This window comes from Coregonus lavaretus (assembly GCF_964263955.1).
Source record: "Coregonus lavaretus genome assembly, chromosome: 18".
NCBI lineage: Eukaryota > Metazoa > Chordata > Actinopteri > Salmoniformes > Salmonidae > Coregonus > Coregonus lavaretus.
The window spans coordinates 48,866,004-48,891,694 of record NC_140005.1 but is presented as its reverse complement, the minus strand read 5'-3'; the positions used below and the strand labels follow the sequence as shown (position 1 = coordinate 48,891,694).

General features: G+C 42.3%; 1 protein-coding gene across 1 annotated transcript in view; it reads left to right on the top strand.

Annotated features, from left to right (window-relative positions):
• Positions 1–25,691, top strand: part of daam2 (dishevelled associated activator of morphogenesis 2) — a gene marked incomplete at its 5' end in the record, with an annotated part of 114,874 nt that overhangs the window by 78,667 nt on the left and 10,516 nt on the right. Inside the window, 13 exons of the mRNA XM_084181761.1 lie at positions 484–622; positions 3,915–3,973; positions 4,327–4,511; positions 5,057–5,338; positions 7,148–7,255; positions 11,478–11,584; positions 17,165–17,249; positions 18,863–18,969; positions 20,086–20,174; positions 24,258–24,426; positions 24,666–24,773; positions 25,073–25,133; positions 25,372–25,503. Coding sequence (XP_084037887.1) covers positions 484–622; positions 3,915–3,973; positions 4,327–4,511; positions 5,057–5,338; positions 7,148–7,255; positions 11,478–11,584; positions 17,165–17,249; positions 18,863–18,969; positions 20,086–20,174; positions 24,258–24,426; positions 24,666–24,773; positions 25,073–25,133; positions 25,372–25,503 — 1,631 coding nt within the window. The remainder of the gene's footprint in view (positions 1–483; positions 623–3,914; positions 3,974–4,326; positions 4,512–5,056; positions 5,339–7,147; positions 7,256–11,477; positions 11,585–17,164; positions 17,250–18,862; positions 18,970–20,085; positions 20,175–24,257; positions 24,427–24,665; positions 24,774–25,072; positions 25,134–25,371; positions 25,504–25,691) is intronic.

The following is a 25,691-nucleotide window of genomic DNA, read 5'->3' as shown; positions in this document are numbered from 1 at the left end:
ATTTATCAGTCGGGCTCTAACAATTACATCTGCATCCCAGGCTGGTCACTATTACATCTGCCTCCCAGGCTGGTAACTATTACATCTGCCTCAAAGCCTGGTTCATCACTATTACATCTGCCTCACGCTGGTCAAGAATAAATCTCCAGGGGTGTGAAGACAGTGTACCTTAACTGATAAAGGGGATTGACACTAGTCAACACTGCAAAGGCTGGTTGATAATGATAGCTGCCTCACAAGTTGGTCAATGTTTCTGCGGTCACTCAAAACCATGAATCCATGGAGCCATTGATACCCCCTCTTACAAAACACACCAGTTCCTCTTGAAGAAAATCTTCCCTTATGTATTGATGAGAGTAATGAGGCTAAAATCTTAACATTGATGGTTGTAATTGAGATTCTTCAAATAGCCAGCCTTTCATCATCAGTGTGTGTGACCTTAGAAGTATGTGGTGTTTATTAACTCTGTTTGGGGTTTTCCAGACAAACGTGGAGGGGGCAGTCTGCAGCATTGGCAGCTCCTAGACCGGATCCTGCAGCAGATAGTCCTGCAGGATGAGAAGGGGGAGGACCCGGATGTAGCGCCCCTAGACAACTTCAGTGTCAAAAATATAATTCGCATGTGAGTAGCCTGGCCTCACACTATTTGTGACACACAGACACAGACAAACATAGATACACACTCTCACTCACACTCACGGACACAACCAAAAACACGCCCTGATGTTGGCACCCGCAATGTTGTTTATGATCATGTTTCATCATGTTATCAAGCAACTGTGTTGATAAAATGTTGATATATAGAGCTATTATGAGATATTTTCTTTATTGCTAGAGCTGTAAATAGAACCCGACTGAACCAAGTAGGAAATTCAAGAGACACAGGGAAGCATCCTTTCGGCATTACATCTTGTGCAGATCAAAGACTTCCTTGACATCGACGGCTGCTGTTACGACACAATGTTTCAAGCTTGGTGGGAACACACAAAAATACTGAAATAGCTCACTGTTTGCTCACCAGAGTTCAAAGAGAGTGAAGAGAAAGGGGTGGGACATATGTTGTTCACAAAACTAGACAGAGGATTTTAACTGGAAATTCAACATGGGCTGTGGTCCAATTCCCTACCTTTATTATCAGTCTGCAGCCCTTCACTCCCCCTTATGGATACAGAATGGACTGATATAGGAAATATGTCAAAGACACCCTCTAGCCTTAACATACACCAATCTAATGCTATAATTTCCACAAGGGGGGAGTGAGCAAGTGTACCCTTCACGGACAAGGTATAGAAAATCGGACTGCAGCAATAAGCTGGGCCTGAGTGAGGATTCAGGGAATGTGATTGGTCAGAATGGGGAGGTGGGGTGGCAGCAGGGGGTTGTGGGATTGCACGGTACCTGCCTCGCTCGGTGAGGTGAATTGTCTTGAAAGCAGAAGCGAGATCAAAAGGAATTGCTGTAATCGTGTTAGCCGAACGACTCCACGATTCCCAGCCCAGTCGACCATGTTACATTGAAGCAGTTGTTTGGTCAGATAAAGAAGGGGGAAAAATAATAACTGTAACACTTGACTTAAAGCATCTCAGTATAACTTGTTATAAGCATGTATGAGCCTTTATAATGTCTTATAACTAAGGCCCTGTGTTTTGGGTAATCATGTCACATGACCTGGATTTGTCATCAAACTGTCCCCTTTTCGTTTTATTGTCAGATGTTCCAGTACCATCCTCAGATAATTGCTTTCATTTTTGGTCTAATTCTAATTTCTGGACAAAGCAACAACAAAAAAATGACAATCCAGGTCATGTGACATGATTAACCAAAACACAGGGCCCTAATTATAACAAGGCTTTTATATGGTATGTCTCTCTGCATACAATTCTCACCTGTTTCAAACTGGCTGTTATTTTGTCCGGATCATTATGAGACGATTGTAAGACATTGTAAAGGCGTCATACTCATGAAAAGTCTTACAATGCATTAGAATTGCATTGTAAGCCATTATACCTGGATGCTTTAGGTAAAGTGTTACCAGAGTGATCATTTGAGCTGAAAAACATTTTAGAAATATGTCATCAAGGGGAATATTTACATTGGTTCTGGGAGAGATTTCCTTTTGAATGGTTGTAGACAGGTTTGTTTTTGAGGTTGGGGAATTGTAAAACATAGGCATCTGAACCCATATTCCCTGCTTTGGGCTGTAATAATGTACACAGTGTTAAAAGACAGAATTCAGGACTCCTTCCTCATGTTTCACTTGACATTTCCATGTTCTGTCTCTATCCCCCTCTCCATCTCTGTCTCCCTTCTTCATCTTTCCCTCTCCCTCCCTCTCTTCCTCCCATGTCTCCTCATAGTCATACTGTACACCCTCTCCCTGTCTCTCTCTGTCATTTTTAAAACAAGCTAAGAGCAATGATTCATGTGTTTAGTCTTCTCGCTGAAAGCACTACAAAGCATCGGGGAGGAAACTTTGGCCAACGCTAGCTACTCAATTGTCTTTCACTAACCATTGTTTGTATAATCAGCACACTTAGGTGTAATTCTTTCCAGTAGCAAACAGGGCAAGTTTGGACACAAGTCCGCCAATTGTGCCTCCATAAAACAGTTGAAATATATAATTATGTATACATTAATGGCAGGCTTGTGTTTTGTTTCCATATAAACCCTCTTAGGGTAAATAGTGCTTGGAAAAGAGTAGAAGTTGAGAGGAAGGGAGTAGAAGTTGAGAGGAAGAGAGTAGAAGTTGAGAGGAAGAGAGTAGAAGTTGAGAGTGCATTTCCTGGCTTTGGTGGCTTGTCGAAAGACTACAGTATGGTTAAGCATCGGAGCCGTTGTTGTTGATGGCAACTAAGGGTTTGTCTCGTGCACAGACGCTCAGGAGTAGACGGTCTGAAAACAAATGAGGACAAAGTCATTAATCATTTGTAGTCGCCGGGAAGACGGCTCCGACGGCTCCGACCGCTCCGACCGCTCGCCTGCACCGACAGAAATGAACACTCAGCAAAACAGATTTTTTAAACTAACACATCTAGTGCGGTATAGTGAGTTCTAGCAAATAACTGTCATACGTTGATAGGTTTGAGCTGTTTAATGTACTTGGTTCTGAGATATAGGCCTTGTCAAACGTTTTTTTCCCAGGTACACTGTGCTTTCACAGTGTAACAAAGTTTTATATATTTACAAAAGCGCACTAGTGATCTCAATTTGGTTAACACCTACGTCACCTCGTCATCATCATCTCTTGTAGGCGCCACCTGTAGGTATGAATCTGTGCCAACTTATTTGGCCATTTCCTAGTCATCAATACACGGTCAAAACAATGTGTCCATGTTGTCTTTCTGTATCTTCATTCTCGTTATCTCGCTCTCACTCTCTCTCTCTCAAACTCTATTTCCACTCCTTCACCTCCACCATTGCACCAGGTGTTTCTTTCCCAACCTCTCCATCATCCAGTCCTTCATGGCGCTTCCATTTATCATCTTTACGATTGCTTAGTCTCTCTCATAGCTTTCATATACAATCTCACACTTTCACCCGCTATCAAACATAATGTACCACTGTACCTATTGTAACATATATCAGGACCCGTATTCACAAAGAGTCTCGGAGTAGGAGGAGTGCTGATGTAGGATCAGTTTTAACTTCTAGTTTGCCATAAATAAGTTGATATGGACAGGGGCAACCTGATCCTAGATCAGCACTCCTACTCTGAGGTACTTTTTGAATACAGGCCTTGAACTCTAACCTGGTATAATGTATAGCATTGACATTGTCAATGAGCATTTTCCTCCAATCCATGTATTGAATTTTATGAATTGACCGTTTGACTCGAATTGACGTGGACCATCGAGCCCTGTTACCAATTGGACTTTGATCAGGTTTAGAGCTATGTTCATTGTCTTTCCTCACAGGTTGGTCAATGAAAATGAGGTTAAGCAATGGAGAGACCAAGCAGAGAAGTTCAGGAAAGGTAAAACGGTATCTTCTAGCTCTACTGATTTGAAACATCACCGTCTGCTGGCCATAGTGCAGAAGTGGATCTTCGAAATTGTGTTATGCCTTTGGCCAGAGATGCAGAGAGCTGTGTGTGTGTATTTGTGTCGGCATGTGTCCTTCTGTTTGTTTGTGAGTGTCTACTGTGTGTCTACAGTGTGTGTGTGTGTGTGTGCGTTTCTGTTTGTTTGTTTGTGTGTGTGTGTGTGTGTGTGTGTGTGTGTGTGTGTGTGTGTGCAAGTCCGAGTGCTTGCATGTGCGAATTTGAGAATGTACAACAATTTGAACAGCAATGACATCTCCTACACATTACACCTTGTGCTCTTTTAGACCACGCAGAGCTAATGGCCAAGATGGAGCGGAAAGAGAGGGAATGTGATACCAAGACGCAGGAGAAGGAGGACATGATGAAGACCCTCAACAAGATGAAGGACAAACTACAGAGAGAGGGAGTGGAGTTGCGGTCAGCGCGGGACCAAGTGCTCGACCTGCACTCGCGCATCAGCGACATAGCAGTAAGCATACTGTCACAATGTCTCTTCTTGTCCCACTGTTTTAGGCTGTGTCTACACAGGGACGGATGAAATCGTATATACAGTCATTATTGTCCGTTTTTGTCCATCAAAAGTCAATTATTTTGGGACAAGATGCAAACATATTGTGTGTATTTTTTGACGGACAATAATTTCAGTTGTCCATCATCCAACAAATGACTTCCATTGAAAGTATTAATTATTAGATGCAAAATCTCTGTATGTCCGTAGCCTTAGGGTTGGCAAATTGTAGTTAAAGATTGAGATTCAGAAAATCTAGCAATGTAGTTTCAACAGTATACATATTTTTACACATATTAAGAAAAGGTAAACACACAGTCATGTTCAATTACAAACTGTTCGAAGGTTGGTTTGAAACCACATTTTACGTTCTTAATGTAATGCCAAATGCTCCATAGTTTGTTTTGGTTTAATGGTGTGCAAATAAAAGTATTTAATAGATTGTTTGATTTTCTCATTTCTAACTAGTAAACGACCCGTCTTTTTGTCTTTCTTTCCACCAATAGGGAGACAACGTACCTTTCCCCCCTCCGCCCCCTGGTGGCCCCCTCCCCCCTCCCCCCATGACGGGAGGCTTCCCCCCTCCCCCTCCGCCATTTAGCTGCCCTCCTCCTCCCCCTCCTCCACCTGGAGGCCCGCCTCCTCCTCCTGGAGCTCCGCCCATCTTCTCTGGAATCCCACCTCCTCCGGGCCCACCTGGATTTGGTACTACTGCTACCATGCGCTCCAAGTCTATCCCACAGCCCTCGCACCCGCTCAAATCCTTCAACTGGGCCAAGCTGGGCGAGGTAAAGAGCACTGGTCTGTTGTCTGTTTGTACCGAAATAACCACTTCTAGGGCTACATTTAATATAAATATAAATATAAATATATATATATATATATATATATATATATTTGTGTTAATGTATTAACGTGTAAATACATGTGTAAAATAGTAAAACATATTTGATTATTTCAGAAAAAAGTCCAGAACGAGTATTTCCAAATGATGAATGTCTTACAAGTACTTACAGTTGCCCACAATGGCTAGCATAGCTAACTTGCGAGTTAATTAACTAACCCAATAGGTGGCCATGGGCACAAAAAGTGCATGTGTACATTCATCTTTCATTTTGGGGGCAAATTAGACTTCCACAGATATGAAGTGGAGGATGTTAGCAATCCAGCAAGGTCCTTACATTGGTGATTGATGAATGTATATTGCAACAGAACACTGTCCTAGCATTTCACTATGGGCTGAATGGAGCCCATTTTGTTGAATTGAGTTTCTCAGGACAGAGAATATGCAGTAGACTCAATTCTGCCCTGGGTTAACTTTCAGTAAGCACATCATTTATTACATGGGTCCTTCCAACGAAATGTGTGGCTTTTGCATCCCTTTGATATTTTAAGTAGAAGCGATGAACCAATATTGCATTTTAAAAGCCTGTTATATTAAATGAAGTACCCTTTAATATAGACCACATGGAGAATTCAATAAATCCGATTTTTTATATGAGTAAAGGCTTGCTAAAGTGCCAAAATTCCACATTTTGGCTTCCCCTCCGTCAACCCTGTGTCGTTTCTCTGAAGATTTTAACCCATAATCCAAAACTTTCTCCAAGTTTTACCATCATTGTAAAGCCCTAGTTATTTTGTTGCTTTGACAAAGTCATTTCTGAAGATTATTATTAGTGATTCATTTAGATATGTCCCTTATTTTAAGGTCAACCCTGTTACGTGAACTGAACTCTCGTTTTAATATGGTGAAACTGTTCCTTTATCAATATATATTTTTAAAGAAACATTGAACGTCTAATATTCAAATCATAGAGTAAAAACAGGTAAGCTGGTTCTACAATTTTTTGCCATTTTCTGGTGTTTTGTGGTGGAAAACTGAGCGGGTCGACCATAACACGTCAACCCTGTTACCCATAAATAGGCTAGAAATGTTTTAACAATTTCATTTTTTTGGTGAAGCTTGCATTCAATTGCCAATCCCTGTTGCACACAACAAGCTTCCATTACCCGTCACAAGGGGATTTATGGCTGATTTAAGAAGAAATCGTCAACCCTGTCACGGTCAACCCTGTTACTTTTTTCGGCACTTAATACGCACTTACTATAGCTATTTTTTTATTTAACCTATTGAGATGTGAAAATGTGTTTTTTATTAAGTTGACAAAATGCTAAAATTAGTTGAAATAAAACATTTATTTTGACCTAGTTACACTTCTCAAAAGGTGATGCAGGACTTAAAGTTACCCGAAATGGCTAACATTGCTAACTTGCTAGCTAATTAGCAAACTAGGAGGCCTACGCAGTAGACTGTTCTGGGGCTAACTATTAGTTAGGGCATCATTTATTACATCCTAACATTCTTACACTTACATTCGTCTGCAATCATCTCTGGTTCCCCCCCAATACTGGATTATCCCTGAATTACAGTTTATAATCTGGTGTAGGGTGAAGTTTCGCATTTTCCCCACTAATGGTTAAGGTGAGGATCGGTGGAAGGGGAAGCTGATCCTAGATCTGTACCTGGGGGGAACTTCAGAGTTTATAATCCCTCCTCAATTTATGGCCTCCCTATGTCCCGCCTGTGTCCCCCGCAGAACAAGATCACTGGCACCATCTGGCACGACGTCGATGACCTGAGGGCCTTCAAGATCCTCGACCTCAAGGACATCGAGAAGATGTTCTCGGCCTATCAGAGACAGCAAGTATGGACGCTTTGAATTGATTGGATAAATGAAACAGCATTTTTAGTCTTGTCACCCAAACTGTCAAATATCATGGGGATTGATGTGTGTCTGTGTGCGCGCAGGTGTGTAGTGTATATAAAAGAGTGTGGTTGCAGTGGCAGAAAGGGATTGATTGTGTTTGAAGTAATGCATTGAGCCTTGATATCTTGGTGTGTGTGCGTGCGTGCATGCATGCGTGCTTGTGTGCGTGCTTGTGCCTGTCTGTGTGAGACAGAATGTGTGTGTGTGTGTGAGTGCGTGCGCATGTGTGTGTGTTTGAGTGGTTTTGAAGAGGACCTTAGTCCCAAAGCCAGGAGTCTGGCTTACCCCTGGCTTTAGGCTAACCTTAGCTGCTGTTCCCTCCTGAATGGCTGATTGTGTGAATGCCAAAGAGCTGGAGCATGCAGTAGTGTCTTCACAGGCTCATGTGCTACACCCCAAATGGCAAAGTAGGGCTGTGGTGGTCATGAAATTTAGTCAGCTGGTAACTGTCATGCAAATAATTGCCGGTCTCACGGTAATTGACCGTTAATTAACATAAACACATTTAGCATCTCTGGGCTTCGACGCATAGCCTACAAGCCACTGATGCAGACCTTTGGAACATCTAGGCCTACATTATAAAAAGTCTAATAAATCCATTTAATATAGCCTACACCATCACAATAAACCATTATTTATTTTAGGCAGGTCTAAAGAAACATGATATGAAGAAAATGTAGCCTATTTCAGAAGAACAGAATAGCATATTCTGAGTTGTCCTTATGTTAGGCCCTGATCTGGCTATGCCATATGACTAGTTCATTTAGCAGACAAGATTTGTTTATAAAGTGGCATTATTAATATACATTTTTAGTAAGAACAATACAATTGAACATAGCTGAATAAAATAGAAAGGACATTTTTCTCCAAGCAATTTCCGAGAGAGTGCAAACATTCTGTATTGAGCAGTTAACAAAGTGATAATTTGAAACAGGTCCTCCTATATCCTTAATTTAGTTATTTATGCAACTTTAGTTGTGATACAAACGTTGGGCTAGCTATATGTTTTGATTTCTAATACATTCTAAGGCTGCATGATGTGACTAATGATGATTTGAAAAAAGTTGCATGAAAATCATGCACTCTGCTCTGTTTCTTGGACATAGGTCTATAGGCTACGCTTAGAGTTATTTGGTCACTTTAGTTGTGATACAAACATTATCAAAACATACACTGAGGGGGGCCTGTCGAGGGAAGCAGTGGTCTAAGGCACTGCATCGCAGTGCTTGAGGCGTCACTACAGACCAGGGTTCGATCCCAGGCTGTGTCACAGCCGGCCGTGACCGGGAGACCCATGAGGTGGCGCACAATTGGCCCAGGGAAGGGTTTGGCCGGCTGGGATTTCCTTGTCCCATCGCGCTCTAGCGACTCCTTGTGGCGGGCCGGGCGCCTGCAAGCGGACTTTGATCGCCAGCAGGACAGTGTTTCCTCTGATACATTGGTGCGGCTGGCTTCCGGGTTAAGCAAGCAGTGTGTCAAGAAGCAGTGCGGCTTGGCAGGGTCGTGTTTCGGAGGACGCATGGCTCTCGAACTTCGCCTCTCCCGAGTCCGTAGGGGAGTTGCAGCGATGGGACAAGACTGTAACTGCCAATTGGATATGACGAAGTTGGGGAGAAAAATGGGTAACAAATAGTGCCTTATTCCGTTTGATGGTATTCCAACGGTTACAAATGACTAGTGTTCCTTTATAGACTTTTAATTGGTCATTTTATCCACAAATGTCATTTTTTTAATGGGTTGTTTACCAAAACCTTTTATAAACTCATCGCAAATATCACCATACCATCAGTAGTGATGAAACAAGCCCTTGAAGACTTTCGATGAAGCAAGCCCCCCAGAGACATCTGCACTTCTGCTATGTAGTATGTAGGCTCTAGTTGCTCTATAGCTAGCTACTGTGGTTCTGCCTTTCTTTGCTGGCTTGAAGTGCTAACCTATGCATGTGTTTCGATTTTGGTCTCTCTCTCTCTCTCTCTCTCTGCACTCTCTGACTACCTGGGCAGGAGCTGCTCACTAACCAATCCTTCAAACAGGTGAGTCTCGGGTCTCTCGCCCTCCCACACTGTTACCTCTGTCTCTCCTTCCCTCCCTCCCTTCCTCACTCCCTTCTCCAAGCACACATGGGCTGCCACCTGGAGAGTCATGTAGTGTTTGAAGTAGCTAGTGGAGTTATTGGTCTTTTGACCTCAATGGGACTTTCTGGTTAATTAAAAGTTTATATAAATGTTTTAATACATATTGGAAAATTAACCATTTATAGTCTATTTCAAGTTAATTGAATTGGTTTGCTTGATAAGATGTTAATAAGCATTGCAAATGTGTTCTAAATTGACTTACCTGGATAAAAAAAGGTTAAATTAATAAACAAATAATAACAGTAGAGATAGATCTGTTTTAACAGTGATGGGAGACATTGGATTCATGAACCTCAAGGGGGGAAAGTGGGTTGTGCTTTTAATGATACCTTAGTACTAAAACTGTCCATTTAGATACCATATAAAAAAATGTCAGTCAGGTCATGTCTAAATGTGTCATGGTAGCAGAGTCGGGGTTAGTTCAACTTCAATTCAGTCATTCAGGAAGTAAGCAAATTGGAATGTGAGCTTACTTCCTGAATTGACGGAATTTAAATGGTATTGACCCCAACCCTGACATGTACAGTACCTGTGGGAAAACAATCAGTAGTAAATCATCAGTCAGTTGTTAACAGCACTTCTCAGTTCTGCCCTTAGTTGTGTTCATGAAGCCTATAATGCCCCTAGTTGGGTTCATGAAGCTGAAGTGTAATTTCACTATCAATCATCATTGTCATAACCATCATCAGCATTATCATAACCATCATCACTAAACTAAAATTAACTAAGTAAGAAAAGTATGAAGGGGAGCACAGTTAAGTCCACTTAGCTAAAGCCACAAACTAGTGTTGCCAAGAACACAAAAAAGGTTCCACCAACTACCGTTTGATCACCTCAGTTCATCATAACAATTATAAAGGCATGGATATCTTGAGCGTGTGAGTACATTTACATTTACATCATTTAGCAGACGCTCTTATCCAGAGCGACTTACAAATTGGTGCAGAGTAGAGAGAGATAGCAGGGTTTGGCGGCCGCAGTACAGCAAATGGGAGTGGTCCCTGTGCCGTCCTACCAGTCAGGCTTTGCCGTAGAACTATTGGTCAATGCGGGCATGGAAGAAAAGCGGCTTTCTTTGGAAGCCAGCAGCTGTTTCACATTTGTCATCCTCCCCGTAACCCCAAAGGGACATTTCGGAAGAGCAGGAAGCCTGCTTTGGCCATAAATACAAATACTTTTGAACATTTCAACCCCAGACAGTTTTTAAACATCTATTCGTTCCCCTTGTGGATTTGTGTGAAGCTTACCAAAATATCTGACAGCCTGCCTCGAGCCCAGTCCGTAGTGCCGTTTTCTGCCCTTTCGGAGATGTTTATGGAATAGCCTGCACTGTGTTCTTGATGGTGACTCACCAAAAAGCTTTCCTTCCAAGACCTGTTTTAGATTTGCTGCTCGCACCAACATGGACTTTTGATGCTCTTTTTTTCATGGCTTTTCTGAACTGTTTTTATATGCCTGACTGCAACGCTTCATTTCAGCAAAATGTTTATAAGACCTCCATAACGCCCTCATAAGTGACGTGAGTGAAACCTGACATAAGCACTCGGTGACAGTTGAAAACCTTTCCTGGCTCCAGGTGCCTTCGTCAATGGCTTCGGGAAGGGTGAATGTGACCAAAGGCCAACATTGGCACAACCTTAGCATTCAACCATAGGGATAGTACAGTATGGTAGTATTGTGGGCAGAATTCAATCTAGGCGCTTTAAATGCCCTTCTCCTGCACTAAAGTGTCAATATGTCACATTTCACATGAAAAGAAGTGGCATCACACTTCTTCCATCCAATCATATGCTAATTGGCCTCCAGGTGTCAGTGCAGAACCCTGAGGGTGTTGTGTGAGCTTTAAACTGAATATGGGTTCGTCCAAAATGGCACCTGTATTCTTTATATAGTCCAATACTTTTGACCAGGGCCCGCCTTCGTCAAAAGTAGTGGACTATAAAGGAAATATTCTCACTTGATGTGTCAATACTGTATACTGTCAGACACTGATCTCGTTTCTTCTCTCTTCTCTCTCTGTGAAGAAAGAAACAGGCTCGATGGATGACCTGTACCTGAGCACGCGCAAGGTGAAGGAGCTGTCGGTCATCGACGGTCGCCGCGCTCAGAACTGCGTCATCCTGCTCTCTAAGTATGCACAATCCCCTCCTGTGTCGATGCTAAGTCAGTTGGTGTAACACTGGGACAACAGGACTCAGTACATTTAGACACATACAGAATTAGAGGGGGTACAGAGAGGTGGGAGGAATAGTTGGAAGGGTGGACTCCGGGATTGAACCCCGGTCTGGTGGGGAGCAATATACTGTATGTGCCTAGAGCGTTACCACTTGACAACAGGCCCCACATATAGGACTCAGTGTTGTTTTTTTACACACATCATGTTATAGTCCGGTCCCAGATCTATTTGTGCTGTGTAGCCAACTACTATGGTCGTTATAGGAGTTAGCTATACAACACAAACAGATATAGGATCCAGGCTAATCACATTATAATTCTGAACCCTTGTAACCATAAAGATGGCATTATATGGTAATATATATTTGCAATATATTATGTTAGAAAGTATGGAAGGTACCCTGAACATACTGTAGGCTATACTGCAAAGTAAGTACACGATAACTCAATTGACGCCTCTGTGGTGCCGTGGTAGCAAGGAGGTGCAAGGGACCTCCGAGGGTCAAGCATTCCACAGGGATGCTGGCCCATGTTGACTCCAATGCTTCCCACAGTTGTGTCAAGTTGGCTGGATGTCCTTTGGGTGGTGGACCATTCTTGAAACACACGGAAACTGTTGAGCGTGAAAAACCCAGCAGCCTTGCAGTTCTTGAGATACTCAAACTGGTGTCTGGCACCTACTACCATACCCTTTTCAAAGGCACTTAATATTTTGTCTTGCCCTCTTCACCCTCTGAATGGCACACATCCATGTCTCGATTGTCTCAAGGATTAAAAAGCCTTCTTTAACTTGTCTCCTCCCCTTCATCTACAGTGATTGAAGTGGATTTAACAGGTGACATCAATAAGGGATCATAGCTTTCAGTGGCAGTGTGTTTTTAATGGACTCACAAGGAGGAGGACATCTGTTAAGGAAATGTAATTACATAGTATTTATTTAGCAGAGCAGGGATTTTCAAACTGGAGCCAAGGATGTGTGATTTGAAAAACATGACACTCCTTTTTGATGATTTGTCGAAGTAATTGGGGAATCACAGTGATAAACATGACTGAAATGACACAAATGTCTAAAACTAGACAAACATGATACCTTCTCATCGGTGGATGTCCAGTCACATAACATCTTGACTGGGATAAATATTTGTCACTTCAAGGGAGCTATCTTCTCCCCCAATTCACAATATGGCCATTTGTATGCTTTAGTGCCCTAAGAGAGATGATTGAGAGTCCTGTCCCACTTCACAGATCAATAAACAGGATTTTAGAGCCCCCACATGCCCTGGAGTTCAGGTTTCCCTGTCAATGCCTACGTACCAAATGGCACCCTGTTCCCTAGGTTGTGCATTACTTTTGACCAGAGCTCTAGGCCTAAGGGTCCCATTTGGGATAAAGTCACTGTTAATGGCTAAAAACCAGTAGGTACATACACAGGCCCAACCAGGTCCAAATGAGGTCAGTCTGTAGTCAATAGGGCTTTGTTGTGTACTGTGTACTGCCAGAGAGTGTCATCGATCCAAACCCAATTCAGTGGGCATTGATCAACTCTGCTGCTGATAGCTGTTGGCCATGCTCACGAGGTCGAGTAAGATCATGGAAGTTACCGTACAGTACTACAGTACATTGGACTGATTGTGTTGCTTGTATTGTTGGTTTTTCATTAGTCAAACCTTTGATTACCCAATTGAACGGATAGGCTGATGTGCTAGTATTTGAACAAAACCAATTTACTGTGGATGGGGAACTCATTTTGCCAGGCTATTTAATGTGAAATGCTTTATACGCATTGTGTAACACATTGCCTGGTTGGGATAAGCTATATTGACTTTTCAGTATGAACCCACATTGATTGGAAACATGGCACCACTGTGTGTTTGCAAATGGTTGGTTAGCTTCTACAGTGCTAATTGTCCCCCACCGATGAAATTGGGAGGGGGACTATGGATCTGTCTCCGTCTGGACATACGTTAGTACGTACAGTTGAAGTCGAAGTTTACATACACCTTAGCCAAATACATTTAAACTCAGTTTTTCACAATTCCTGACATTTAATCCTAGTAAAAATTACCTGTCTTAGGTCAGTTAGGATCACCGCTTTATTTTGAGAATGTGAAATGTCAGAATAATAGGAGAGATTTATTTCAGCTTTTATTTCTTTCATCACATTCCCAGTGGGTCAGAAGTTTACATACACTCAATTAGTATTTGGTAGCATTGCCTTTAAATTGTTTAACTTGGGTCAAACGTTTCGGGTAGCCTTCCACAAGCTTCCCACAATACGTTGGGTGAATTTTGGCCCATTCCTCCTGACAGAGCTGGTGTAACTGAGTCAGGTTTGTAGGCCCCATTGCTCGCCCACGCTTTTTCAGTTCTGCCCACAAATTTTCTATAGGATTGAGGTCAGGGCTTTGTGATGGCCACTCCAATACCTTGATTTTGTTGTACTTAAGCCATTTTGCCACAACTTTGGAAGTATGCTGGGGGTCATTGTTCATTTGGAAGACCCATTTGCAACCAAGCTTTAACTTCCTGACTGATGTCTTGAGATGTTGTTTCAATATATCCACATAATTTTCCTTCCTCATGATGACATTTATTTTGTGAAGTGCACCAGACCCTCCTGCAACAAAGCACCCCCAAAGCATGATGCTGCCACCCCCGTGCTTCACGGTTGGGATGTTGTTCTTCGGCTTGCAAGCAACCCCCTTTTCCTCCAAACATGACGATGGTCATTATGGCCAAACAGTTCTATTTTTGTTTCATCAGACCAGAGGAAATTTCTCCAAAAAGTATGATCTTTGTCCCCATGTGCAAACCGTAGTCTGGCTTTTTTATGGCGGTTTTGGAGCAGTGGCTTCTTCTTTGCTGAGCGGCCTTTCAGGTTATGTCGATATAGGACTCATTTTACTGTGGAAATAGATACTTTTGTACCTGTTTCCTCCAGCATCTTCACAAGGTCCTTTGCTGTTGTTCTGGGATTGATTTGCACTTTTCGCACCAAAGTACGTTCATCTCTAGGAGACAGAACGCGTCTCCTTCCTGAGCGGTATGACGGCTGCGTGGTCCCATGGTGTTTATACTTGCGTACTATTGTTTGTACAGATGAACGTGGTACCTTCAGGCATTTGGAAATTGCTCCCAAGGATGAACCAGACTTGTGGAGGTCTATCATTTTTTTCTGAGGTCTTTGCTGATTTCTTTAGATTTTCCCATGATGTCAAGCAAAGAGGCACTGAGTTTGAAGGTAAGCCTTGAAATACATGCACAGGTACACCTCCAATTGACTCAAATTATGTCAATTAGCCTATCAGAAGCTTCTAAAGCCATGACATCATTTTCTGGAATTTTCCAATCTGTTGAAAGGCACAGTCAACTTAGTGTATGTAAACTTCTGACCCACTGGAATTGTGATACAGTGAATTATAAGTGAAATAATCTGTTTGTAAACAATTGTTGGAAAAATTACTTGTGTCATGCACAAAGTAGATGTCCTAACCGACTTGCCAAAACTATAGTTTGTTAACAAGAAATTAGTGGAGTGGTTGAAAAACGAGTTTTAATGACTCCAACCTAAGTGTATGTAAACTTCTGACTTCAACTGTACGTCACACGCGATATCTCAGACATCACTGGCCCGATTTTGGCATTTACAAAATTACACTCATTGGCCCAAGGGGGGAGCTGCATCACTCATGGGGGATGACATGTTTACTGTTGCCTTGTTAAGAGAGAGAGTTTGTTTTACTGTTCTTCGACAAGGCATTGTACAAGCTGAACTGTGAGTACAAATTACTTTTTAAATTGAGCTAAAACACAGTAAACAGAAGACATAAGTGAGCTGAGGCAGTTACAGTGAGGGAAAAAAGTATTTGATCCCCTGCTGATTTTGTACGTTTGCCCACTGACAAAGAAATGATCAGTCTATAATTTTAATGGTAGGTTTATTTGAACAGTGAGAGACAGAATTACAACAAAAAAATCCAGAAAAATGCATGTAAAAAATGTTATAAATTTATTTGCATTTTAATGAGGGAAATAAGTATTTGACCCCCTCTCAATCAGAAAGATTTCTGGCTCCCAGGTGTCTTTTATACAGGTAACGAGCTGAGATTAGGAGCACACTCTCCTAATCTCAGCTTGTTACCTGTATAAAAGACACCTGTCCACAGAAGCAATCAATCAATCAGATTCCAAACTCTCCACCATGGCCAAGACCAAAGAGCTCTCCAAGGATGTCAGGGACAAGATTGTAGACCTACACAAGGCTGGAATGGGCTACAAGACCATCGCCAAGCAGCTTGGTGAGAAGGTGACAACAGTTGGTGCGATTATTCGCAAATGGAAGAAACACAAAATAACTGTCAATCTCCCTCGGCCTGGGGCTCCATGCAATATCTCACCTCGTGGAGTTGCAATGATCATGAGAACGGTGAGGAATCAGCCCAGAACTACACGGGAGGATCTTGTCAATGATCTCAAGGCAGCTGGGACCATAGTCACCAAGAAAACAATTGGTAACACACTACGCCGTGAAGGACTGAAATCCTGCGGCGCCCGCAAGGTCCCCCTGCTCAAGAAAGCACATTTACAGGGCCGTCTGAAGTTTGCCAATGAACATCTGAATGATTCAGAGGAGAACTGTGTGAAAGTGTTGTGGTCAGATGAGACCATAATGGAGCTCTTTGGATCAACTCAACTCGCCGTGTTTGGAGGAGGAGGAATGCTGCCTATGACCCCAAGAACACCATCCCCACCGTCAAACATGGAGGTGGAAACATTATGCTTTGGGGGTGTTTTTCTGCTAAGGGGACAGGACAACTTCACCTCATCAATGGGACGATGGACGGGGCCAAGTACCGTCAAATCTAGGGTGAGAACCTCCTTCCCTCAGCCAAGGCATTGAAAATGGGTCGTGGATGGGTATTCCAGCATGACAATGACCCAAAACACACGGCCAAGGCAACAAAGGAGTGGCTCAAGAAGAAGCACATTAAGGTCCTGGAGTGGCCTAGCCAGTCTCCAGACCTTAATCCCATAGAACATCTGTGGAGGGAGCTGAAGGTTTGAGTTGCCAAACGTCAGCCTCAAAACCTTAATGACTTGGAGAAGATCTGCAAAGAGGAGTGGGACAAAATCCCTCCTGAGATGTGTGCAAACCCGGTGGCCAACTACAAGAAACGTCTGACCTCTGTGATTTCCAACAAGGGTTTTGCCACCAAGTACTAAGTCATGTTTTGCAGAGGGGTCAAATATTTATTTCCCTCATTAAAATGCAAATCAATTCATAACATTTTTGACATGCGTTTTCTGGATTTTGTTGTTGTTATTTTGTCTCTCACTGTTCAAATAAACCTACCATTAAAATTATAGACTGATCATTTCTTTGTCAGTGGGAAAACGTACAAAATCAGCAGGGAATCAAATACTTTTTTCCCTCACTGTAAGTCACATAGTAGATACAGTATTCCTCCTGCCTCCCTGCCGTTTGTATCATCTTTGCTAACTTACTCTCTTGTGGTGTGTTGGTCTGTCCTCGCAGGTTAAAAATGAGCAACGAGGAGATCAAGAGGGCCATTCTAGAGATGGACGAGCGGGAAGAGCTAGCCAAGGACATGCTGGAGCAGGTAATTTATCCTCCATAAAATAAAATAAATAAATAAATTATATTTGAAAATAACTATTGTTTCATACCTTGATTACATTGAGACACGATCACGTCTCTTTTTTTTTATTTGAGGGAATATTTCGGAAAATATTTCCTAAATTAAATTCATTTTTAGCTGAATTCCTGGTGATTTAAGACTTTTTTTTACCTAAAACTAACCCCCCCCAAAGAAAAATCACTTGCGGGAACGTTTTGGCCCGCGGGCCGCCTATTGCCGACCCCTGCTCTACAAGATCATCAGCAGACCCATCACCATAATTTACTCCTGCTCAAGCCATGAACCTCTCCAGAGGATGTAGCATTCAAAGACTTGGCCCCTATTGGTTGACCTGACCTGTCATGATATATTGCTTGTTTGTTTGTTAGTTTTTTGCTTATGGAGCGCAATGAGATTTCTATTATGAAAATAAGTTGAATCTATTATTAATATTATTATGAAAGGGGTAGTTCAGTATTTTACATCTTAATGTTAGATGGTTCCTCACCCAAGTAGACTAGGGACCAGGATAAACTGTAATCCATGGTTTGGTTTTTCTTTAAATGCCAAATCAACTCAAATCAACTCAGTATTTGGTTTGATGTTACTTAAAGGTGATTTGTTCATAAAAAAAAAAAACATTGCTCTGTTGCCCCTATCACTTCCATTGATTGTTAGCAAGTGGTGGCTAAAGTTAGCTTGTGGCTGTTTAAAGAAAAAACCCATAGTCACAGTCGTACACTCAGGAAAGCGAAAAATAATTCCTTTTGCCTGGCAGACTTTTATGCAAAGTGAGTCTTGTGGCGTGCACAGACATAGACAAAAGAAAATCAGGTTAATGCTTTGCTTAGCTCCACAACAATAAAGTAAACCACATGAGAATTAAGCCACTTCCTGGCTACATCCACTTCCTGGCTACATCCCAATTATTCTCTCTTATCCAAAGTGTGCACTTGCACACTCCCGTCATGGATTTAACACTTGTGGAAACTCCTTCCAGCCAATGCTCACACCAATTCAATGCTTTTAAATCCTTTACTGGAAGTGTGCAAGTGCACACTTTGGAAGAAGGGTGGAGAATCATTTTGGCATCTACTTAAGTATAACTCATAATATCAGACTTAAGATATGTACCTTTATACATAACTGTAGATTAGGCTACGGCCACACCGACGAATGAACATGGATAAAGTCATATATACGTTAATCAGTTGTCCATTTCTGTCCGTCAAAAGTTAAACTCACGTCAACTAGTTTAATACAAAAGTGAATACAGCACAAAGGCCCGTGCTTGTTTTAGATGGTCAATGGAGATGATTTCCCATCAAAAAAATGCACAATATGTCTATAAGGATTACTCCCATTAGCTCAATATGTAATTTTCAGACACAAAAGCTGTGGCCTACAGAAAAAAAAATACTGTATTTGGGGAGGAACCAGGACTATACAGTAAAATTACACAAATGATGATATGAATGCAGGGATGCAAATTCAATTAATCAATCGTGTATTGCTAACTACATTGAGATTTATTAGGTGCATTATAAGAAAACTTGGGTTTGTTTTGAGTTCCTCCTGGGTTTGTGCTTGTGTAGCTGCTGAAGTTTGTCCCTGAGAAGAGTGACATTGACCTCCTGGAAGAGCACAAACACGAGCTGGAGCGCATGGCCCGTGCTGACCGCTTCCTCTTCGAGATGAGCAGGTGAGCTCCGCCATTTTGCTAACACTCCACTTCCAATGAGATTCTGGGTTTGTGTAGTCTAAGTCTATTAATTCTTATGAGTTTTTTGTGTTCTATTTTTTTAAAGACTGCTTCACTCAATCAAATGTATTTGTAAAAGCCCTTTTTATACTAGCAGTTGTCACAAAGTGCTTTTTTCAAAGGATATTGTGGGCTTCGAGTTTACTAGTTATGAGTAAAAAAGAAACGACTTACAGAGCACTTCCCCTTCATACAAAACAATGTGACATAGTCAATTGAATTTGCATATCCCCACTTGACGAGGCCTAATTCCAAAGAAAATGTGGTCTCATTGCAAGTGTATATTATCAAGCAAACATCAACTTTACACATACATGTGTACATTAATGGATACATTAAACATTTGCATTGCATTGTGCATGATGCCGAGTGCTTTATTATGACATGGACAGTATGTAGGCAAACTGCAGATTTAGTCATTTAGTCATTGTCATTCTTGTTGTTCGTAAACAATGGAGTAATACAAGCTTATTTTGGGTTCTGATGAGGTAAATGCAGTTGAACTAAGCTCATGAGGCATTTATAAGTTATATTCTTCAAGAATCAATGGCAATCATCCACCTGAAAGTAAAAAAATGGATGAACCACTCGCATCTTAAATCGGTAATGCTGCTACTTTTTTGTTGTTTTAAATGACAAAGTTTCATCCCGACTTACCGTGTGTGCCCTCCTCGGTGTTTGTCCTTGATAATTAAACTTTTTTTTGTTTCGTAAAATATTAGTCCGCCGGTCTTCCCTTTCGTCCCCCGGGGACTTCCCTGTTTTCCTTTTTTGCCATTCAATGTCTTTGGTCCTCCTTTGAAATCAGCCTCCCTCCCTCCCTCTCGTAACCTCGGATATGTCTTATATGGCCCTCTGTAAACTCGCTGAGCTGATGGGAGCCCATTATACGATGAAAGCCCAAGTGAAAAATGAGAAAGAGGATATATTTTGGAGGGAGCATGCTTTCTTTGCTCGTTTTGAAATGACTCTCCCCCGGGGACAACTTTAACTCTAACTCCTAACTCTTTTTTGTCTGTTTCTTTTCTCTATCCCGTCCTTTCATCCCATCTCTAGAATTGACCACTACCAGCAGAGACTTCAGGCCCTGTTCTTCAAGAAGAAGTTTGCCGAGCGCCTGGCAGAAACCAAGCCCAAGGTCGAAGGTACGATTGAGTAGCTAGTCAAAGACACTCGGGCCCTGTGGTCCTGTGTGGCTCAGGTAGTAAGTGTATGGCCCTAGCGACGCCAGGGTCATGGGTTTGATTCCCTCTGGGGCCACCCGTACAAAAGCCTCTGCCAAAGAGCATATCTTAATTCAGATTCACTTTTTTTGATTTGGGTATATTGGATGTGCTTGAAAAGGCTCCTATAGATTAACTGAAATAGCAGAGGAAATGTGAGGAGAGTAGTCATCAGACTATTAAATGTGAATAAATAGGCCCTAGTTATCTGTGGTGAAACCCCAATGTAGAGAAAGATCTAGTAGGAGGAGAGGAATTGTCAATAAGTCTGTTAATTAGACATTTAGCAAAGCATTTCTCTGAGCTCTTTGTGTTTGTGAGCATGTGTGTGTGTGCGGTATATGTGAGTTATGTGTGTGTGTGTGTGTGTGTGTGCACACATGCACGTGAACGTGTGCGTGCATGCCCATGTGTGTGTTTGGACCGCATATGGACCGTTTGTGGACTTTTCCTCCAGTTGAAATAAAGAGCGAAGTTACCAGGGAGGCTGTTTTGGAAAGCTGGCACTTGTTGAGAGGGGAGAGGCGTTCTCATAATCACTGCTGTTCCCTTCTAAAAGCTGCATGGGTAAAGGCTTTCAGAAAAAGGCATGCAGTACACACACTTTGTGCGTGTGTGTGCGTGTGCATGTGTGTGAGAGATAGAGAGTGTGCGTGAGAATGTGTGTGTGTTTTTGTGTGTGTATTTGTCTGTGATGTCAGTGTCCGTGTGCATGTGTGAGAATGTGTGCTTGTATGTGTGTGCTTGCACTTGTTTTAGAAGTTACCTTAGAGGTTTCTAATCAGGCTTATGACATTAAGACATGCACACTTTAATAACATTTGAATAAGTTACAATTGAAGTCGGAAGTTTACATACACCTTAGCCAAATACATTTAAACTCAGTTTTTCAAAATTCCTGACATTTAATCCTAGTAAAAATTCCCTGTCTTAGGTCAGTTAGGATCACCACTTTATTTTAAGAATGTGAAATGTCTGAATAATAGCAGAGAGAATGATTTATTTCAGCTTTTATTTCTTTCATCACATTCCCATTGGGTCAGAAGTTTACATACACTCAATTAGTATTTGGTAGCATTGCCTTTCAATTGTTTAACTTCGGTCAAACATTTCAGGTAGCCTTCCACAAGCTTCCCACAATAAGTTGGGTGAATTTTGGCCCATTCCTCCTGACAGAGCTGGAGTAACTGAGTCAGGTTTGTAGGCCTCCTTGCTCGCACACACTTTTTCAGTTCTGCCCACACATTTTCTATAGGTTTGAGGTCAGGGCTTTGTGATAGCCACTCCAATACCTTGACTTTGTTGTCCTTAAGCCATTTTGCCAACTTTGGAAGTATGCTTGGGGTCATTGTCCATTTGGAAGACCCATTTGCGACCAAGCTTTAACTTCCTGACTGATGTCTTGAGATGAGTTGCTTCAATATATCCACATAATTTTCCTTCCTCATGATGACATCTATTTTGTGAAGTGCACCAGACCCTCCTGCAGCAAAGCACCCCCAAAGCATGATGCTGTCACCCCCGTGCTTCACGGTTGGGATGGTGTTCTTCGGCTTGCAAGCAACCCCCTTTTTCCTCCAAACATAACAATGGTCATTATGGCCAAACAGTTATATTTTTGTTTCATCAGACCAGAGGCCATTTCTCCAAAAAGTATGATCTTTGTCCCCATGTGCAGTTGCAAACCGTAGTCTGGCTTTTTTATGGCGGTTTTGGAGCAGTGGCTTCTTCCTTGCTGAGCGGCCTTTCAGGTTATGTCGATATAGGACTCGTTTTACTGTGGATATAGATACTTTTGTACCTGTTTCCTCCAGCATCTTCACAAGGATTGATTTGCACTTTTCGCACCAAAGTACGTTCATCTCTAGGAGACAGAACGCGTCTCCTTCCTGAGCGGTATGACGGCTGCGTGGTCCCATGGTGTATATACTTGCGTACTATTGTTTGTATAGATGAACGTGGTACCTTCAGGCGTTTGGAAATTGCTCCCAAGGATGAACCAGACTTGTGGAGGTCTACCATTTTTTTTCTGAGGTCTTGGCTGATTTCTTTTGATTTTTCCATGATGTCAAGCAAAGAGGCACTGAGTTTGAAAGTAGGCCTTGAAATACATCCACAGGTACACCTCCAATTGACTCAAATTATGTCAATTAGCCTATCAGAAGCTTCTAAAGCCATGACATAATTTTCTGGAATTTTCCAAGCTGTTTAAAGGCACAGTCAATTTAGTGTATGTAAACTTCTGACCCACTGGAATTGTGATACAGTGAATTATAAATTAAATAATGTCTATGTAAACAATTGTTGGGAAAATTACTTCTGTCATGCACAAAGTAGAAGTCCTAACCGACTTGCCAAAACTATAAACAAGAAATTTGTGGAGTGGTTGAAAAACGAGTTTTAATGACTCCAACCTAAGTGAATGTAAACTTCCGACTTCAACTGTATAAGACAAGTAATCCTGTCATAACCTCAGAGCCAACGGAGGAAATAAGCAGCCCTTATACAGTGGAATTTATTTTACCTCTCATTCTATGATGTCCATGCAGGGTGGGGACAGTTTGTGGGTTCTGGAATGGAACGAGGCAGATACTGTACAAGCATGATTCAGTCATGTAATTATTGACTATGTCTATATTTCACAAAATATCTGCTTAATACTGCATCTGGAAGTTTTTGAAGTGATTTGATGTATTTTGACAATGGCTTCAAAAAATAAATATCACTCTTTGCAGTAGGTGGTTCTTCTCTACCTTTTCACTAAACCTGATTCCGCTCACTTCTCAATTGTCATTGTCAGAAGTAGACAGGAGTAGAGGAAACGTCAAGGGGTCAGGTTGTTGACGTCTATGAAGCATCTATGAACTGCTTAGGCAGGGGATGATGTTGTGTCTCATTTCAAATATCCCCACTACCACATTGGCTCCACCTGACCTGTGTCGTGTATGGGGTTCAACGCCACCGAACATTCAGATAGAAATACATCATGTAGAATATACATCCTCCTCTGTCTTGGTAGGTCATCTCTGAGACATTTCTATCTGCAACAAAAAAGTTGTGCCCTCCTGAACTCAACTCTGGTTACTGTATGAGTTGCGTTCTGTCGTAGTGGATCAAGAGTGAGTTTTTTTGGGGGGGGTCTGTCATTGCATCCATAGCTATGTCTATGAATTTGAGATTGGTAAAATTTCTTCAGCCCCATCTCTCAGCTATTTACCAAAACAGTGGTGGGATAACAGCTTTGTTGTTTGAGCTGCAGATTGACCCTTTAAAGTGAAGAAAGAAGTAGACAGAATTATGAATGGGTTGCTCTGAAGAGATGCGGCCCGTTCTGTGATGTCAACTCTCACTCCAGGGAAAGATAGCTTAGGATGGGGATGGTTTTTGTTCCACTAGTAGTGTGTCAGATGTGTATTGTGGTTTTGTTTCTTTTAAGTCAAAGAAACAATCTCTCTCCTTCCCTTGCGTTTGAGGATTAACCGTTTAGCTATTATGGACATCTTGCATATTGATTGTAGTCTGTGGAATAGCTATCATGACGCGTTGTTAATTGCCCTCTCTCTCTCTCTCTCTCTCTCTCTCTCTCTCTCTCGCTGGTGTTTGAGGTTGAACCCTCAGCTAAGATGTCATGGATGTAGTCTATGGGAAGATCTCAATTGCATACTCCTCGCATCCTCTCACCTCGTCTCCTTCTCAAAACCCATTGGAGGAGGTCAGAGGGGCGGGACCTCTGGCTTTCTCATCCAATGGGTTTTGAGAAGGAGACGATGAGAGAGGAGAGAGGACGCGAGGAGTATGCAATTGAGATCTTCACCATGTTATAGCTATCACGAAAGATTGCAATTGTTCTCTCTCCCTGGAGTTTGAGGTTCAAACCTTAACTACTATGGACGTCTTTCGTTATTGAATGCAGTCTGTGAAAGCTATCACGATGCATTGCAATTGTTCTCTCACCCCCTCTCCCTCTCCCTCTCTCTCAACCCCCCTCCCCCCTACCTCTCTCAGCCATACTGAGTGCCTCAAAGGAGGTGGTCCGCAGTAAGAGGTTGACTCAGACCCTGGAGGTGGTCCTGGCCTTCGGTAACTTCATGAACAAAGGCCAGCGGGGCAACGCCTACGGCTTCAAGGTGTCATCCCTCAACAAGATTGCAGACACCAAGTCCAGCATAGACAGGTCAGAGCGGGCAGAGAGAGGGGTTAACTAACGGTTGCACAACCGCGGAGGGGTGGTGGGCAGAGATTTGCAGATCAAATGTGTGTGTGAGAGTGTGTTTGTAAGGGTGAGAGAGAGTGTGTTGGAGAAAGTGTGTGTGTGTGTGTGTGAGAGAGTGAGAGTGTGCTTTCAATTACATGTGTGTTCTCTCAATTACATGTGTGTGCTATCGCTGTCCATGCTAATGTGTGTTGAAACAGGAACATCACCATGTTGCACTACCTAATCATGATCTTTGAGAAGAACTACCCCGACATCCTCCACATCCAGCAGGACCTGCTCAGCATACCTGAGGCTGCCAAAGTCAAGTAAGTACCCACCGCCTGGCTGACACAGATCTAGGATCAGTTTACCTCATACCGAATCCTAACCTTAACCATTAGGGAGCGCACACAAAACTGACCTTAGATCAGTGTCTAAATGCAACTTTATCCTACACTTTACTGAAGTACCATTCAAAAGCTATTTGAAATACAGCACTGCTCTATGGGAACGCAAGGGAGAGGTTTCTCTTAGCCACAGATCTAGGATTAGATTAGGCTTTATTACCCCAATACACTTTATTAAATAATATCAGACATCTGAACGTCTTCCTTTTCTCAACCAGTCTGGCTGAGCTGGAGAAAGAGGTGCACAACATCAAGAGTGGACTGAAGGCTATAGAGACGGTGAGTTGTCAATAATGTATGTGTGTGTGTCTGTCTCTATATGTGTGTGCGTGTGACGCGCATCTGGCGACTGTCTCTCTCTATGTCTTTATTTACTACACACACTACACACACACACATATTCCTCTGTAATACCTCCTTCACTTAAGAGAAAGAATAAGACATGACTAATATGACTTGACCGAAAAAGTGGGTGAAAAAGAAAGTGAAATGATAACATCCCTCTCTCCCCCTTCAGGAGCTGCAGTACCAGCAGAGCAGGACGAGGGACCGAGGGGACAAGTTTGTCCCCGTGGTGGGGGACTTCATCACAGTGGCCAGCTTCAGCTTCTCCGAGCTAGAAGACCTTCTGAACGAGGCCAAGGACAAGGTAGAAACCCTGACCTTTAACCTCTCAACCCTTACCATCCCCCTGGCCCTAATCATACGATTTTAAATGAGGCCAAGGACAAGGTAGTGTCACCTCTCAACCATGAACATTAATGGCTCCAATCCCATTCAAAATACTCTTGCCAAACCAGTATGAGACAGAGAGGAGTTGGTGGTGGGTAAGAGAGG